The following is a 16872-nucleotide window of genomic DNA, read 5'->3' on the forward strand; positions in this document are numbered from 1 at the left end:
GTGTAGTCTCCTATAGTAGATGTCTCCTGTGTAGTCTCCTATAGTAAATCTCTCCTGTGTAGTCTCCTATAGTAAATCTCTCCTGTGTAGTCTCCCTATAGTAGATGTCTCCTGTGTAGTCTCCTATAGTAGATGTCTCCTGTGTAGTCTCCTATAGTAGATGTCTCCTGTGTAGTCTCCTATAGTAGATGTCCCCTGTGTAGTCTCCTATTGTAGATGTCTCCTGTGTAGTCTCCTATAGTAGATGTCTCCTGTGTAGTCTCCTATTGTAGATGTCTTCTGTGTAGTCTCCTATAGTAGATGTCTCCTGTGTAGTCTCCTATAGTAGATGTCCCCTCTGTAGTCTCCCTATAGTAGATGTCTCCTGTGTAGTCTCCTATAGTAGATGTCTCCTGTGTAGTCTCCTATAGTAGATGTCTCCTGTGTAGTCTCCTATAGTAGATGTCCCCTCTGTAGTCTCCCTATAGTAGATGTCTCCTGTGTAGTCTCCTATTGTAGATGTCTTCTGTGTAGTCTCCTATAGTAGATGTCTCCTGTGTAGTCTCCTATAGTAGATGTCCCCTCTGTAGTCTTCCTATAGTAGATGTCTCCTGTGTAGTCTCCTATAGTAGATGTCTCCTGTGTAGTCTCCTATAGTAGATGTCCCCTCTGTAGTCTCCCTATAGTAGATGTCTCCTGTGTAGTCTCCTATAGTAGATGTCCCCTCTGTAGTCTCCCTATAGTAGATGTCTCCTGTGTAGTCTCCTATAGTAGATGTCCCCTCTGTAGTCTCCCTATAGTAGATGTCTCCTGTGTAGTCTCCTATAGTAGATGTCCCCTCTGTAGTCTCCCTATAGTAGATGTCTCCTGTGTAGTCTCCTATAGTAGATGTCTCCTGTGTAGTCTCCCTATAGTAGATGCCTCCTCTGTAGTCACCCTATAATAGATGTCTCCTGTGTAGTCTCCTATAGTAGATGTGTGGTGTTCCACCACGGGTGTTGCTATTGGTTACATGCTTCGTAAAAGCCTCTGTACTTTTGAGATTAAGTGGTGATGTAGTAGTACCAGAGTTTTGCCACAAGATGTCGTAATTGCCAGTATGTATGCCGAGATATTGCACGGCTGTAGTACCCAAAGGGTTATTGTTTGTTTGTGTACCACATGGATCTGTACGCAAACGAGTTCTTTCTTCTTCTCACCTGTCATCTTTCTCTTTACTTGTACACACACCCTCCTCACCCACTCACAGCACACCTTACATGCGCTGTAGGAAGGAAGTGACATGGGTAGAGGAAGTGTGGGGTCTTTTTTCTCTGGAAGGACACAAGATAGAATGCTCCCTGCAGCAGTCAAGATGGGCCCTGGCTCTCCTGACCTGCCCTAACCTGGACTCATACTGGTCTGCCTTACGAGACCTGTTGAGGTCTAAACTGCACCAGCGGTTACCAATACAGGCCACTACCATCATACTCCATATCCCTGACAGCGATAGCCTGATCTCCCATCTCACGCATATATTTATTTTAGTGGCCAAGAGGTGTCTGTTGGCCAATTGGCTCGTACCCACCATCCCATCTGTTTCGGAGATAGTCGCCCAGGTAAAACACTACATGAAAATGGACCAGTTAGAGGCAGAGCAGTATAAGTCCACAAAAACCACACATTTCATCTCTAAATGGAAACCATTTATATGTTCCTTTCTTAGTGACCGGGAAATTGTTCATACTATCTCCCCATTCAAACTGACAGAGTGGTACCTGAAAGCGGATCTGGCAGGTTCCTTGGGGAGACTTAAATTGCAGTAACCAGGGATGTTCCCCAGGCCAATATTGGGAGGCAGGGGAGTTACCAGATATCAGGTATCATTCCCAATTGTCATATCTTCCTTATCAATACCACCGCTACACTCGTCATAACTACTGTTTTGCTAATACTGTTCTATGATGGTTACATGTAATTTGCGAACGGCATGGAGGGGTGTACTGCGAGAGGGGGGGGAGCTGGGAGTTGGGGGGGGGGATGGGCTCACCGTTGGTTTTGTGTCCCATGTGTAGTTGCAGCAAAAATATTATGTGAAAAAATTTAATAAAAATATATTTAAAAAAAAAGATGGGCCCTGGCTCCTGAGAGAGAGCGAAATAGAGGGAGAGACAGACAGACTCCGATTGGTCAGCACAAAAAAACGTGGTACAGCAGACATTAAAGTGACTCTGTACCCACAATCTGACCCCCCCAAACCACTTGTACCTTCGGATAGCGGCTTTTAATCCAAGAAACACCAGTAGTGGGACACCACACTCACAGCTGGCATCCGATGGCCAGATGGCGTGAGCGGGATGAGTGTCCGGAGGGAGGCAGCTTAGAAATAGGTAAGGATTATCCAATCAGGATGATGAAAAGTCCAGAGAAGATGGTTCTCAGGAGCAGGAGACTGAAACAAATCACAATACTCAAGCAATGTATACACTGCCACATGGTCAGATATAGGCCCAAACAGGAAACAAGATGGCCGCCACACTCCGCACAGTGACCATCTTGGAAAAGGATAATTTCAGCAGCATCCAGTGGTAAGGTGTGGAACTACAGCACAACTGTTCAAACTTCAGATGGCAGCGCTAGTGGTCAAATAATATAATACCAGGATTCTGTGTCTTTTGTTTGTACTAATTTGTTAAATAATATGCTCTGCCCCCACTGCCCCTCCTGATCCTCTAGTCCTCACTGCCCTTCCTGATCCTCCAGTCCTCACTGCCCTTCCTGATCCTCCAGTCCCCACTGCCCTTCCTAATCCTCCAGTCCCCACTGCCCCTCCTGATCCTCCAGTCCCCACTGCCCTTCCTGATCCTCCAGTCCCCACTGCCCCTCCTGATCCTCCAGTCCCCACTGCCCTTCCTAATCCTCCAGTCCCCACTGCCCCTCCTGATCCTCCAGTCCCCACTGCCCTTCCTGATCCTCCAGTCCCCACTCCTCCTCCTGATCCTCCAGTCCCCACTGTCCTTCCTAATCCTCCAGTCCTCACTGCCCTTCCTGATCCTCCAGTCCCCACTGCCCTTCCTAATCCTCCAGTCCTCACTGCCCTTCCTGATCCTCCAGTCCCCACTGCCCTTCCTAATCCTCCAGTCCCCACTGCCCCTCCTGATCCTCCAGTCCCCACTGCCCTTCCTGATCCTCCAGTCCCCACTGCCCTTCCTGATCCTCCAGTCCCCACTGCCCCTCCTGATCCTCCAGTGCCCACTGCCCTTCCTGATCCTCCAGTCCCCACTACTCCTTCTGATCCTCCAGTCCCCACTGCCCCTCCTGATCCTCCAGTCCTCACTGCCCTTCCTAATCCTCCAGTCCCCACTGCCCTTCCTGATCCTCCGGTCCCCACTGCCCCTCCTGATCCTCCAGTGCCCACTGCCCTTCCTGATCCTCCAGTCCCCACTACTCCTTCTGATCCTCCAGTCCCCACTGTCCTTCCTGATCCTCCAGTCCCCACTCCTCCTCCTGATCCTCCAGTCCCCACTGTCCTTCCTGATCCTCCAGTCCCCACTGCCCTTCCTGATCCTCCCGTGCCCACTGCCCTTTCTGATCCTCCAGACCCCACTGCCCTTCCTGATCCTCCAGTCCCCACTCCTCCTCCTGATCCTCCAGTCCCCACTGCCCTTCCTGATCCTCCAGTCCCCACTGCCCTTCCTGATCCTCCAGTCCCCACTCCTCCTCCTGATCCTCCAGTCCCCACTGCCCTTCCTGATCCTCCAGTCCCCACTCCTCCTCCTGATCCTCCAGTCCCCACTGCCCTTCCTGATCCTCCAGTCCCCACTCCTCCTCCTGATCCTCCAGTCCCCACTGTCCTTCCTGATCCTCCAGTCCCCACTGTCCTTCCTGATCCTCCAGTCCCCACTCCTCCTCCTGATCCTCCACTCCCCACTGTCCTTCCTGATCCTCCAGTCCCCACTCCTCCTCCTGATCCTCCAGTCCCCACTCCTCCTCCTGATCCTCCTTCCGCCACTGCCCCTCCTGTCCCCACTGCTCCTCCTGTTTCCACTGCCCCTCCTGATCCTCCTGTCCCCACTGCCCCTCCTGATCCTCCAGTCCCCACTGCTCCTCCTGATCCTTCTGTCCCCACTGCCCCTCCTGATCCTTCTGCCCCCACTGTCCCTCCTGATCCTTCTGCCCCCACTGTCCTTCCTGATCCTCCAGTCCCCACTGCCCCTCCTGACCCTCCAGTCCCCACTGCCCCTCCTGATCCTTCTGCCCCCACTGCCCTTCCTGATCCTCCAGTCCCCACTGCCCCTCCTGATCCTCCAGTCCTCACTGCCCTTCCTGATCCTCCAGTCCCCACTGCCCCTCCTGATCCTCCAGTCCCCACTGCCCCTCCTGATCCTCCAGTGCCCACTGCCCTTCCTGATCCTCCAGTCCCCACTACTCCTTCTGATCCTCCAGTCCCCACTGTCCTTCCTGATCCTCCAGTCCCCACTCCTCCTCCTGATCCTCCAGTCCCCACTGTCCTTCCTGATCCTCCAGTCCCCACTCCTCCTCCTCCAGTGCCCACTGCCCTTTCTGATCCTCCAGTCCCCAATGCCCTTCCTGATCCTCCAGTCCCCACTCCTCCTCCTGATCCTCCAGTCCCCACTGTCCTTCCTGATTCTCCAGTCCCCACTGTCCTTCCTGATCCTCCAGTCCCCACTCCTCCTCCTGATCCTCCACTCCCCACTGTCCTTCCTGATCCTCCAGTCCCCACTCCTCCTCCTGATCCTCCAGTCCCCACTCCTCCTCCTGATCCTTCTTCCGCCACTGCCCCTCCTGTCCCCACTGCTCCTCCTGTTTCCACTGCCCCTCCTGATCCTCCTGTCCCCACTGCCCCTCCTGATCCTCCAGTCCCCACTGCTCCTCCTGATCCTTCTGTCCCCACTGCCCCTCCTGATCCTTCTGCCCCCACTGCCCTTCCTGATCCTCCAGTCCCCACTGCCCCTCCTGATCCTTCTGCCCCCACTGTCCTTCCTGATCCTCCAGTCCCCACTGCCCCTCCTGCCCCTCCAGTCCCCACTGCCCCTCCTGATCCTTCTGCCCCCACTGCCCTTCCTGATCCTCCAGTCCCCACTGCCCTTCCTGATCCTCCAGTCCCCACTGCCCTTCCTAATCATCCAGTCCCCACTGCCCCTCCTGATCCTCCAGTCCCCACTGCCCCTCCTGATCCTCCAGTGCCCACTGCCCTTCCTGATCCTCCAGTCCCCACTGCCCTTCCTGATCCTCCAGTCCCCACTGCCCTTCCTGATCCTCCAGTCCCCACTGCCCCTCCTGATCCTCCAGTCCCCACTGCCCTTCCTGATCCTCCAGTCCCCACTACTCCTTCTGATCCTCCAGTCCCCACTGTCCTTCCTGATCCTCCAGTCCCCACTCCTCCTCCTGATCCTCCAGTCCCCACTGTCCTTCCTGATCCTCCAGTCCCCACTCCTCCTCCAGTCCCCACTGCCCTTTCTGATCCTCCAGTCCCCACTGCCCTTCCTGATCCTCCCGTGCCCACTGCCCTTTCTGATCCTCCAGACCCCACTGCCCTTCCTGATCCTCCAGTCCCCACTCCTCCTCCTGATCCTCCAGACCCCACTGCCCTTCCTGATCCTCCAGTCCCCACTCCTCCTCCTGATCCTCCAGTCCCCACTGCCCTTCCTGATCCTCCAGTCCCCACTCCTCCTCCTGATCCTCCAGTCCCCACTGCCCTTCCTGATCCTCCAGTCCCCACTCCTCCTCCTCCTGATCCTCCACTCCCCACTGTCCTTCCTGATCCTCCAGTTCCCACTCCTCCTCCTGATCCTCCAGTCCCCACTCCTCCTCCTGATCCTCCTTCCGCCACTGCCCCTCCTGTCCCCACTGCTCCTCCTGTTTCCACTGCCCCTCCTGATCCTCCTGTCCCCACTGCCCCTCCTGATCCTCCAGTCCCCACTGCTCCTCCTGATCCTTCTGTCCCCACTGCCCTTCCTGATCCTTCTGCCCCCACTGCCCTTCCTGATCCTTCTGCCCCCACTGCCCTTCCTGATCCTCCAGTCCCCACTGCCCCTCCTGATCCTTCTGCCCCCACTGTCCTTCCTGATCCTCCAGTCCCCATTGCCCCTCCTGACCCTCCAGTCCCCACTGCCCCTCCTGATCCTTCTACCCCCACTGCCCTTCCTGATCCTCCAGTCCCCACTGCCCTTCCTGATCCTCCAGTGCCCACTCCTCCTCCTGATCCTCCTTCCGCCAATGCCCCTCCAGTCCCCACTGCTCCTCCTGTTTCCACTGCCCCTCCTGATCCTCCTGTCCCCACTGCTCCTCCTACCCCCACTCCTCCTCCAGTCCCACTGCTCCTTCTGTCCCCACTGCCCCTCCTGATCCTCCTGCCCCCACTGCCCTTCCTGATCCTCCTACCCCCACTTGTCGTACTGTCCCCACTCGTCCTCCTGTCCCCACTGCTCCTCCTGTCCCCACTGCTCCTCCTGATCCTCCTGCCCTCCTGATCCTCCAGTCCCCACTGCTCCTCCTGCCCCCACTCCTCCTCCTGTCCCCACTCGTCCTCCTGTCCCCACTGCTCCTCCTGTCCCCACTGCTCCTCCTGGTCCTCCTGCCCTCCTGTCCCCACTGCCCTTCCTGATCCTCCAGTCCCCACTGCTTCTCCTGCCCCACTGCTCCTCCTGCCCCCACTCCTCCTCCTGCCCCCACTGCTCCTTCTGTCCCCACTGCCTCTACTGATCCTCCTGCCCCCACTGCCCCTCCTGCCCCCACTGCCCCTCCTGATCCTCCTGCCCCACTGCTCCTTTTGCCCCCACTCCTTCTCCTGACCCCACTGCTCCTTCTGTCCCCACTGCCTCTACTGATCCTCCTGCCCCCACTGCCCCCACTGCCCCTCCTGCCCCCACTCCTCCTCCTGACCCCACTGCTCCTTCTGTCCCCGCTGCCTCTACTGATCCTCCTGCCCCCACTGCCTCTACTGATCCTCCTGCCCCCACTGCCCCTCCTGCCCCCACTGCCCCTCCTGATCCTCCTGCCCCCACTGCTCCTCCTGTCCCCACTGCCCCCCTGCTCCTCCTAGAGTCAGGGGCGGGGGTGTCACATTGCTGTCTGCACAGAGACTCTCAGTTCTGCAGAACATTCACACATCAGCAACAAGCTGTAAACCAGAACTGCACGGATAGTCCTCTGATCACCCCCTGAAGACCACCAGGCATGGGGAGACCACTGCTCCACACTGTGCTGCTGTGCCAGGGTAAGTGCCCCCCACATCTCTCCATAAACTGCTCTGTACTGTAAGGGGTCAGCTGTGAGGATCAGGAGCGTATACTATGTATGAACAGAGTTACTACACAAAGGGTTAATACACAGAGTTACCCCACAAAGGGTTAATACAGATAGAGTAACTAAACAAAGGGTTAATACACAGATATATTACACAAAGGGTTAATTCACAAAGAGTTACAACACAAAGGGTTAATACACCGAGAGTTACTACACAAAGGGTTAATACACCAAGAGTTACCACACAAAGGGTTAATACACAGATATACTACACAAAGGGTTAATTCACAAAAATTTACCACACAAAGGGTTAATACACCGCATAACTACACAAAGGGTTAATACACCGAGAGTTACTACACAAAGGGTTAATACACAAGAAGAGAGTATACTGGGAGCAGTATATACGGTAGGCCCTTGTTTTTTGTCTGTACTTTTTTGCCACAAGCAGCGAGCAACCTGCAGTGTGAACAGAGTCGTAGATGTGCTGCCAATTTTTCCTTTTCTTCTCTGTATCAGTGTGGCGGTGTGACTCTCTGTATCAGTGTGGCGGTGTGACTCTCTGTATCAGTGTGGCGGTGTGACTCTCTGTATCAGTGTGGCGGTGTGACTCTCTGTATCAGCGTGGCGGTGTGACTCTCTGTATCAGTGTGGCGCTGTGACTCTGTATCAGTGTGGCGGTGTGACTCTCTGTATTAGTGTGGCGGTGTGACTCTCTGTATCAGTGTGGCGGTGTGACTCTCTGTATCAGTGTGGCGCTGTGACTCTGTATCAGTGTGACGGTGTGACTCTGTATCAGTGTGGCGGTGTGACTCTGTATCAGTGTGGCGGTGTGACTCTCTGTATCAGTGTGGCGGTGTGACTCTCTGTATCAGTGTGGCGGTGTGACTCTCTGTATCAGTGTGGCGGTGTGACTCTCTGTATCAGTGTGGCGGTGTGACTCTCTGTATCAGTGTGGCGCTGTGACTCTGTATCAGTGTGACGGTGTGACTCTGTATCAGTGTGGCGGTGTGACTCTGTATCAGTGTGGCGGTGTGACTCTCTGTATCAGTGTGGCGCTGTGACTCTGTATCAGTGTGACGGTGTGACTCTCTGTATCAGTGTGGCGGTGTGACTCTCTGTATCAGTGTGGTGGTGTGACTCTGTATCAGTGTGGTGGTGTGACTCTGTATCAGTGTGGCGGTGTGACTCTCTGTATCAGTGTGGCGGTGTGACTCTCTGTATCAGTGTGGCAGTGTAACTCTCTGTATCAGTGTGGCGGTGTGACTCTCTGTATCAGTGTGGCGGTGTGACTCTCTGTATCAGTGTGGTGGTGTGACTCTGTATCAGTGTGGCGGTGTGACTCTGTATCAGTGTGGCGGTGTGACTCTCTGTATCAGTGTGGCGGTGTGACTCTCTGTATCAGTGTGGCGGTGTGACTCTCTGTATCAGTGTGGCGGTGTGACTCTGTATCAGTGTGTTGGTGTGACTCTCTGTATCAGTGTGGCGGTGTGACTCTCTGTATCAGTGTGGCGGTGTGACTCTCTGTATCAGTGTGGCGGTGTGACTCTCTGTATCAGTGTGGCGGTGTGACTCTCTGTATCAGTGTGGTGGTGTGACTCTCTGTATCAGTGTGTTGGTGTGACTCTCTGTATCAGTGTGGCGGTGTGACTCTCTGTATCAGTGTGGCGGTGTGACTCTCTGTATCAGTGTGGCGGTGTGACTCTGTATCAGTGTGGCGGTGTGACTCTGTATCAGTGTGGCGGTGTGACTCTCTGTATCAGTGTGGCGGTGTGACTCTCTGTATCAGTGTGGTGGTGTGACTCTGTATCAGTGTGTTGGTGTGACTCTCTGTATCAGTGTGCTGGTGTGACTCTGTATCAGTGTGGCGGTGTGACTCTGTATCAGTGTGGCGGTGTGACTCTCTGTATCAGTGTGGTGGTGTGACTCTCTGTATCAGTGTGGCGGTGTGTGACTCTCTGTATCAGTGTGTTGGTGTGACTCTCTGTATCAGTGTGGCGGTGTGACTCTGTATCAGTGTGGCGGTGTGACTCTGTATCAGTGTGCTGGTGTGACTCTGTATCAGTAGTGTGGCGGTGTGACTCTGTATCAGTGTGGTGGTGTGACTCTCTGTATCAGTGTGGCGGTGTGTGACTCTCTGTATCAGTGTGTTGGTGTGACTCTCTGTATCAGTGTGGTGGTGTGACTCTCTGTATCAGTGTGGCGGTGTGACTCTGTATCAGTGTGGCGGTGTGACTCTGTATCAGTGTGGCGGTGTGACTCTGTATCAGTGTGGCGGTGTGACTCTGTATCAGTGTGGTGGTGTGACTCTGTATCAGTGTGGCGGTGTGACTCTGTATCAGTGTGGTGGTGTGACTCTGTATCAGTGTGGCGGTGTGACTCTGTATCAGTGTGGCAGTGTGACCGCGGCGTCAGGATCTGCAGGAGACAGTAAGGAAATGAGATGACGGCAGGAAATGGATACAAGATCAGGCGCCCAGAACCTCAGGGGTAACGGCTGCACAGAGAACACAACAAGCACTGGTGGTTACAGTCTCTACAGAGCACACTATGCTGCATGGTTACAGTCTCTACAGAGCACACTATGCTGCATGGTTACAGTCTCTACAGAGCACACTATGCTGCATGGTTACAGTCTCTACAGAGCACACTATGCTGCATGGTTACAGTCTCTACAGAGCACACTATGCTGCATGGTTACAGTCTCTACAGAGCACACTATGCTGCATCATGCAGCATAGTGTGCTCTGTAGAGACTGTAACCATGCAGCATAGTGTGCTCTGTAGAGACTGTAACCATGCAGCATAGTGTGCTCTGTAGAGACTGTAACCATGCAGCCTGCATGGTTACAGTCTCTACAGAGCACACTATGCTGCATGGTTACAGTCTCTACAGAGCACACTATGCTGCATGGTTACAGTCTCTACAGAGCACAATATGCTGCATGGTTACAGTCTCTACAGAGCAAACTGTGCTACTGAAAGCCAAAGATCACACATGGAACCCCCTGACAGGAATACGCTGTAGGACCAGGGTGTGGAAATATCTCTAGTGGAGGTCCATGGTGTGGACATTTCTCAAGTGGGGGACCAAGGTGTATACATTTCTCTAGTGGAGGACCAGGGTGTGAACATTTCTCTAGTGGGGGAAAAGGGTGTGGACATTTCTCTAGTGGAGGACCAGGGTGTGAACATTTCTCTAGTGGAGGACCAGGGTGTGGACATTTCTCTATTGGAGGATCAGGGTGTGGACATTTCTCTAGTGGAGGACAAGGGTGTGGACATTTCTCTAGTGGAGGACCAGGGTGTGAACATTTCTCTAGTGGAGGACCAGGGTGTGAACATTTCTCTAGTGGAGGACCAGGGTGTGGACATTTCTCTATTGGAGGATCAGGGTGTGGACATTTCTCAAGTGGAGGACCAGAGTATAGACATTTCTCTAGTGGAGGACAAGGGTGTGGACATTTCTCAAGTGGAGGACCAGAGTATAGACATTTCTCTAGTGGGGGACCAGGGTGTGGACATTTCTCTAGTGGGGAAAAGGGTGTGGACATTTCTCTAGTGGGGGACCAGGGTGTGGACATTTCTCAAGTGGAGGACCAAGGTGTGTACATTTCTCTAGTGAAGGACCAGAGTGTGGACATTTCTTTAGTGGGGGAAAAGGGTGTGGACATTTCTCTAGTGGGGGACCAGGGTGTGGACATTTCTCTAGTGGGGAAAAGGGTGTGGACATTTCTCTAGTGGGGGACCAGGGTGTGGACATTTCTATAGTGGAGGACCAGGGTGTGAACATTTATCTAGTGGATTATCAGGGTGTGGACATTTCTCCAATGGAGGACGAGGATGTGGACATTTCTCTAGTGGAGGACCGAAGTGTGGACATTTCCCTAGTGGGGGACAAGAGAGTTGATATTTCTTTATTGTATATCAGGGTGTGGACATTTCTCTAGTGGAGAACGAGGGCATGGACATTTCTCTAGTGGAGAACGAGGGCATGGACATTTCTCTAGTGGAGGACCAGAATAGACATTTCTCTACTTGAGGACCGGGGTGTGGACATTTCTCTAGTGGATGACCAGGATGTCGACATTTCGCTACTGGAGGACCAGGGTGTAGACATTACTCTACTGGAGGACCAGGGTGTGGACATTTCCCTAGTGGGTGAGCAGTGTGTGGACATTTCTCTAGTGGAGGACCAGGATGTAGACGTTTCTCTAGTGGGGGATCAGGGTGTGGACATATCTCTGGTGGATTATCAGGGTGTGGACATTTCTCTAGTGGGGGACAAGGGCATTGACATTTCTCTAGTGGAGGACCAGGGTGTGGAGATTTCTCTAGTGGAGGACCAGAATAGACATTTCTCTAGTGGAGGATCGGGGTGTGGAAATTTCTCTAGTGAGGGACCAGGGTGTGGACCTTTCTCTATTGGATTATCAGGGTGGGGACATTTCTCTAGTGGAGGACCAGGATGTGGACAATTCTCTAGTGGAGGACTAGGTTGTGGACATTCCTCCAGTGGATGACCAGGATGTGGACATTTCTCTAGTGGGGGACCTGGGTGTGGACATTTCTCTACTGGAGGATCAAGGTGTGGACATTTCTCTAGTCGAGGACCAGGGTGTGGACATTTCTCTAGTCGAGGACCAGGGTGTGGACATTTCTCTAGTGGAGGACGAGGGCGTGGACATATCTCTAGTGGTGGACAGGGTGTGGACATTTCTCTAGTGGAGGACCAGGGTGTGGACATTTCTCTAGTGGAGGACCAGGGTGTGGACATATCACTAGTGGAGGACGAAAATAGAAATTTCTCAAGTGGAGGATCGGGATGTGGACATTTCTTTATAGGGGGACCAGGGTGTGGATATTTCTCTGGTAAATTATCAGGGTGTGGACATTTCTCTAGTGGATTATCAGGGTGTGGACATTTCTCTAGTGGATGACCAGGGTGTGGACATTTCTATAGTGGAGGACCAGGGAGTGGACATTTCTCTAGTGGAGGACCAGGGCATGGACACTTCTGTAGTGGAGGACCAGGGTGTGGACATTTCTCTAGTGGAGGACCAGGGCATGGACACTTCTGTAGTGGAGGACCAGGGTGTGGACATTTCTCTAGTGGAGGACCAGGGCATGGACACTTCTGTAGTGGAGGACCAGGGCATAGACACTTCTGTAGTGGAGGACCAGGGTGTGGACATTTCTCTAGTGGAGGACCAGGGCATGGACACTTCTGTAGTGGAGGACCAGGGCATGGACACTTCTGTAGTGGAGGACCAGGGTGTGGACATTTCTCTAGTGGAGGACCAGGGCATGGACACTTCTGTAGTGGAGGACCAGGGTGTGGACACTTCTGTAGTGGAGGACCAGGGCATGGACACTTCTGTAGTGGAGGACCAGGGCATGGACACTTCTGTAGTGGAGGACCAGGGCATGGACACTTCTGTAGTGGAGGACCAGGGTGTAAACATTTCTCTAGTGGAGGACCAGGGCATGGACACTTCTGTAGTGGAGGACCAGGGTGTGGACACTTCTGTAGTGGAGGACCAGGGCATGGACACTTCTGTAGTGGAGGACCAGGGCATGGACACTTCTGTAGTGGAGGACCAGGGCATGGACACTTCTGTAGTGGAGGACCAGGGCATGGACACTTCTGTAGTGGAGGACCAGGGCATGGACACTTCTGTAGTGGAGGACCAGGGCATGGACACTTCTGTAGTGGAGGACCAGGGCATGGACACTTCTGTAGTGGAGGACCAGGGTGTGGACATTTCTCTAGTGGAGGACCAGGGTGTGGACACTTCTGTAGTGGAGGACCAGGGCATGGACACTTCTGTAGTGGAGGACCAGGGTGTGGACACTTCTGTAGTGGAGGACCAGGGCATGGACACTTCTGTAGTGGAGGACCAGGGCATGGACACTTCTGTAGTGGAGGACCAGGGCATGGACACTTCTCTAGTGGAGGACCAGGGCATGGACACTTCTGTAGTGGAGGACCAGGGTGTGGACACTTCTGTAGTGGAGGACCAGGGCATGGACACTTCTGTAGTGGAGGACCAGGGTGTGAACATTTCTCTAGTGAACACTTTCAGGTATCTTTTTCGCTGATTCCAGTCTTATCCTCCACCGCCGCCATCTTTGTGGACACCGAGCGGCCAATCATCTTCCAGAACAGCGATCGCAGCTTTGGACATCAAATTGTGCAGTTGGGGAAATGGTGAGTGGGAATCTTCTTCGGCATTTATTCCATGTGAGCCTACAGGGGGCAGAGGTCACATGACATCTCGGGGGTCTCATTACAGGGTGATCGTCAGTGCTCCCCGATATCCAGACACGACAAATAAAACTGGCCGGTTATATCGCTGTGACCCGCGAACCACCAGCTGCTCTCCCATCCCCATCAATGGTAACAATCTCTGTGATGTCATTAAGTGACATCATATCCTCCACACAAACCCACCAATCGGTGACGGATATGGTATAACACCTATGTTATCCTGCAGGATCTCCACATGACCGTCACATGTCTCTGGGGCTGTCTCTGTCCGTCCAGGAGAAGCCGCCGCAGGTGCTGGTGGGTGACAGCAATCTTCTAGGTTCTTCAAAGCTGATTCTAGATTCTGTTTTCTCTTCATTTTATGATCTTTCAATTGGCTCTGTATCCTGTGTTCTATGTTCTTGGCTCTGTATCCTGTGTTCTATGTTCTTGGCTCTGTATCCTGTGTTCTATGTTCTTGCCTCTGTATCCTGTGTTCTATGTTCTTGGCTCTGTATCCTGTGTTCTATGTTCTTGGCTCTGTATCCTGTGTTCTATGTTCTTGGCTCTGTATCCTGTGTTCTATGTTCTAGGCTCTGTATCCTGTGTTCTTGGCTCTGTATCCTGTGTTCTATGTTCTTGGCTCTGTATCCTGTGTTCTATGTTCTTGGCTCTGTATCCTGTGTTCTCTGCTCTGTATCCTGTGTTCTATGTTCTAGGCTCTGTATCCTGTGTTCTATGTTCTTGGCTCTGTATCCTGTGTTCTCTGCTCTGTATCCTGTGTTCTATGTTCTTGGCTCTGTATCCTGTATTCTATGTTGTAGGCTCTGTATCCTGTGTTCTATGTTCTTGGCTCTGTATCCTGTGTTCTATGTTCTTGGCTCCTTATCTTGTGATTTATGTTCTTGGCTCTGTATCCTGTGTTCTATGTTCTTGGCTCTGTATCCTGTGTTCTATGTTCTTGGCTCCTTATCTTGTGTTCTATGTTCTTGGCTCCTTATCTTGTGTTCTATGTTCTTGGCTCTGTATCCTGTGTTCTATGTTCTTGGCTCTGTATCCTGTGTTCTATGTTCTAGGCTCCTTATCTTGTGTTCTGTGTTCTTTACCCTTAGTCCTATGTTCTAAGCTCCTTATCCTGTGTTCTGTGTTCTTTACCCTTAGTCCTATGTTCTAGGCTCCTTATCCTGTGTTCTTTACCCTTAGTCCTATGTTCTAGGCTCCTTATCCTGTGTTCTATGTTCGTTACCCTTAGTCCTATGTTCTTATCCTGTATTCTGTGTTCGTCACCCTTAGTCCTATGTTCTAGGCTCCTTATCCTGTGTTCTTTACCCTTAGTCCTATGTTCTAGGCTCCATATTCTGTGTTCTTTACCCTTAGTCCTATGTTCTAGGCTCCTTATCCTGTGTTCTTTACCCTTAGTCCTATGTTGCTCCTACATTATATCTCTTCTTCTATTCTTCTCTATGAGGCTTGCGGACCAACCCTGCAGAGAACCTGTGGACAGAACATGTATGTGAACGGCCGCTGTTACTTTCTGGATGAGCAGCTGCGGGTGTTGAGCGTTCTGCCCCCATCACTCCCAGGTATCTCCCATCCTTCTTGTTTCTATATGAAAGCCAGCTGGTCACAAGATGGCAGACCTTCAGCTATACTATTCATCTTTCCAGTCCTAATTGTGGTTCCCAGTACTCTGATACCCCCAGGACTTACAGTAGAAAGGATGAATATCATGACCAGCAGACGCTATGAAGAGGAATGTCCATGTCCCGGCATGGATCAGTATAGGAATAAGGGGATGGTGACACCAGACACCCTACCCTCACTGTCCCCGCACTGTCCCTATGAAAACTCCGGACTACCTATCCTTCACAGTAACAAGAAGGTTCTAGGACATAGGGAAGCAAAGCATAGGGAACATAGGGAACAGGGAGGAGAAGCATAGAGGTGGAGAAACATAGGGAACCCCTGGTACAGACTCACAGAGCAGACACCGCTGTCCACACAGAACCAGAAACTAGATGGAACTCCCCTCTAAGTAATCCAGCTATGGCAGTAAGGATCAGCACGGAGGTTGTTCACCTTATTCTGGCTCCTCTCCCTGGTGTGGGGGCCGTGCTTCTCCTCACCTGTCCGCCATGTCTCAGCAGAGTGCTCCCTGCGGGGCCTGGACATTGCCTTCCTCATTGACGGCTCCAGCAGCATCGCCTCCCACGACTTCCGGACCATGTTGGACTTTGTGGCCGCAGTTATGAGGGATTTCAGCAGCAGTGACGCTCAGGTGAGCAGCAGCTCTGTCCATGGGGTCTCCCACCGCTCCACACACAGCAGATATACCGTATACTCAGGAGAATGGTAGCAGGGAGCGCTTCTTCATCATTCTCACCTTCATCATCCTTATCTTCTTCATCCTCACCTTTATCAAGCTCATCGTCCTCACCCCCATCATCCTCACCCTCATCATCCTCACCCTCATCACCCTCACCTTCATCATTCTCACCTTCATCATCCTTATCTTCTTCATCCTCACCTTTATCAAGCTCATCGTCCTCACCCTCATCATCCTCACCTTCATCATCCTCACCCTCATCACCCTCACCTTCATCATTCTCACCTTCATCATCCTCACCCTCACCACCCTCACCTTCATCATTCTCACCTTCATCATCCTTATCTTCTTCATCCTCACCTTTATCAAGCTCATCGTCCTCATCCTCATCATCCTCACCCTCACCACCCTCACCTTCATCATCCTCACCTTCATCATCGTCACCTTCATCATCCTCACCCTCATCTTCATCATCCTTATCTTCATCAGCCTTATGATCTTCAGCCTAATCATCATCTCCCTCACCCTCATCGCTCTCACCCTCATCACCCTCACCCTTATCGCCCTCACCCTCGTCCTTATCACCCTCACCCTCATCACCCTAATCCCCCTCATCCCCCTCACCCTCATCACCCTCATCATCCTTACCTTCATCGTCCTAATATTGATCATCCTCACCTTCATCTTCCTCACCCTCACATCCACATTATCCTCCCCTTCATCTTCCTCACCCTCACATCCACATTATCCTCCCCTTCATCTTCCTCACCCTCATCATCCACATTATCCTCCCCTTCATCTTCCTCACCCTCACATCCACATTATCCTCACCTTCATCTTCCTCATCATCCACATTATCCTCCCCTTCATCTTCCTCACCCTCATCATCCACATTATCCTCCCCTTCATCTTCCTCATCATCCACATTATCCTCCCCTTCATCTTCCTCACCCTCATCATCCACATTATCCTCCCCTTCATCTTCCTCACCATCCACATCATCCTCACCTTCATCCTCCTCCTCCTGGAGACGCACACTGCTCCCCTCATTATGGTGACCTCCTTCTTC

The 16872-nt window shown here is 52.5% G+C and overlaps 1 protein-coding gene across 4 annotated transcripts in view; it reads left to right on the forward strand.

The window, feature by feature from the left end:
* Positions 1 to 7075: 7075 nt before the first annotated feature.
* LOC138801675 (integrin alpha-M-like) overlaps positions 7076 to 16872 on the forward strand; it is an 84351-nt gene continuing 74554 nt past the window's right edge. For all 4 annotated transcript variants that reach the window (XM_069984732.1, XM_069984735.1, XM_069984733.1 and 1 more), the window contains exons 1-6: positions 7076 to 7198; positions 13336 to 13438; positions 13524 to 13627; positions 13725 to 13795; positions 14946 to 15060; positions 15625 to 15755. In XM_069984732.1, coding sequence (XP_069840833.1) covers positions 7159 to 7198; positions 13336 to 13438; positions 13524 to 13627; positions 13725 to 13795; positions 14946 to 15060; positions 15625 to 15755 — 564 coding nt within the window. In that variant the 5' untranslated portion in view covers positions 7076 to 7158. The remainder of the gene's footprint in view (positions 7199 to 13335; positions 13439 to 13523; positions 13628 to 13724; positions 13796 to 14945; positions 15061 to 15624; positions 15756 to 16872) is intronic.

Source organism: Dendropsophus ebraccatus, chromosome 9 (assembly GCF_027789765.1).
Source record: "Dendropsophus ebraccatus isolate aDenEbr1 chromosome 9, aDenEbr1.pat, whole genome shotgun sequence".
NCBI lineage: Eukaryota > Metazoa > Chordata > Amphibia > Anura > Hylidae > Dendropsophus > Dendropsophus ebraccatus.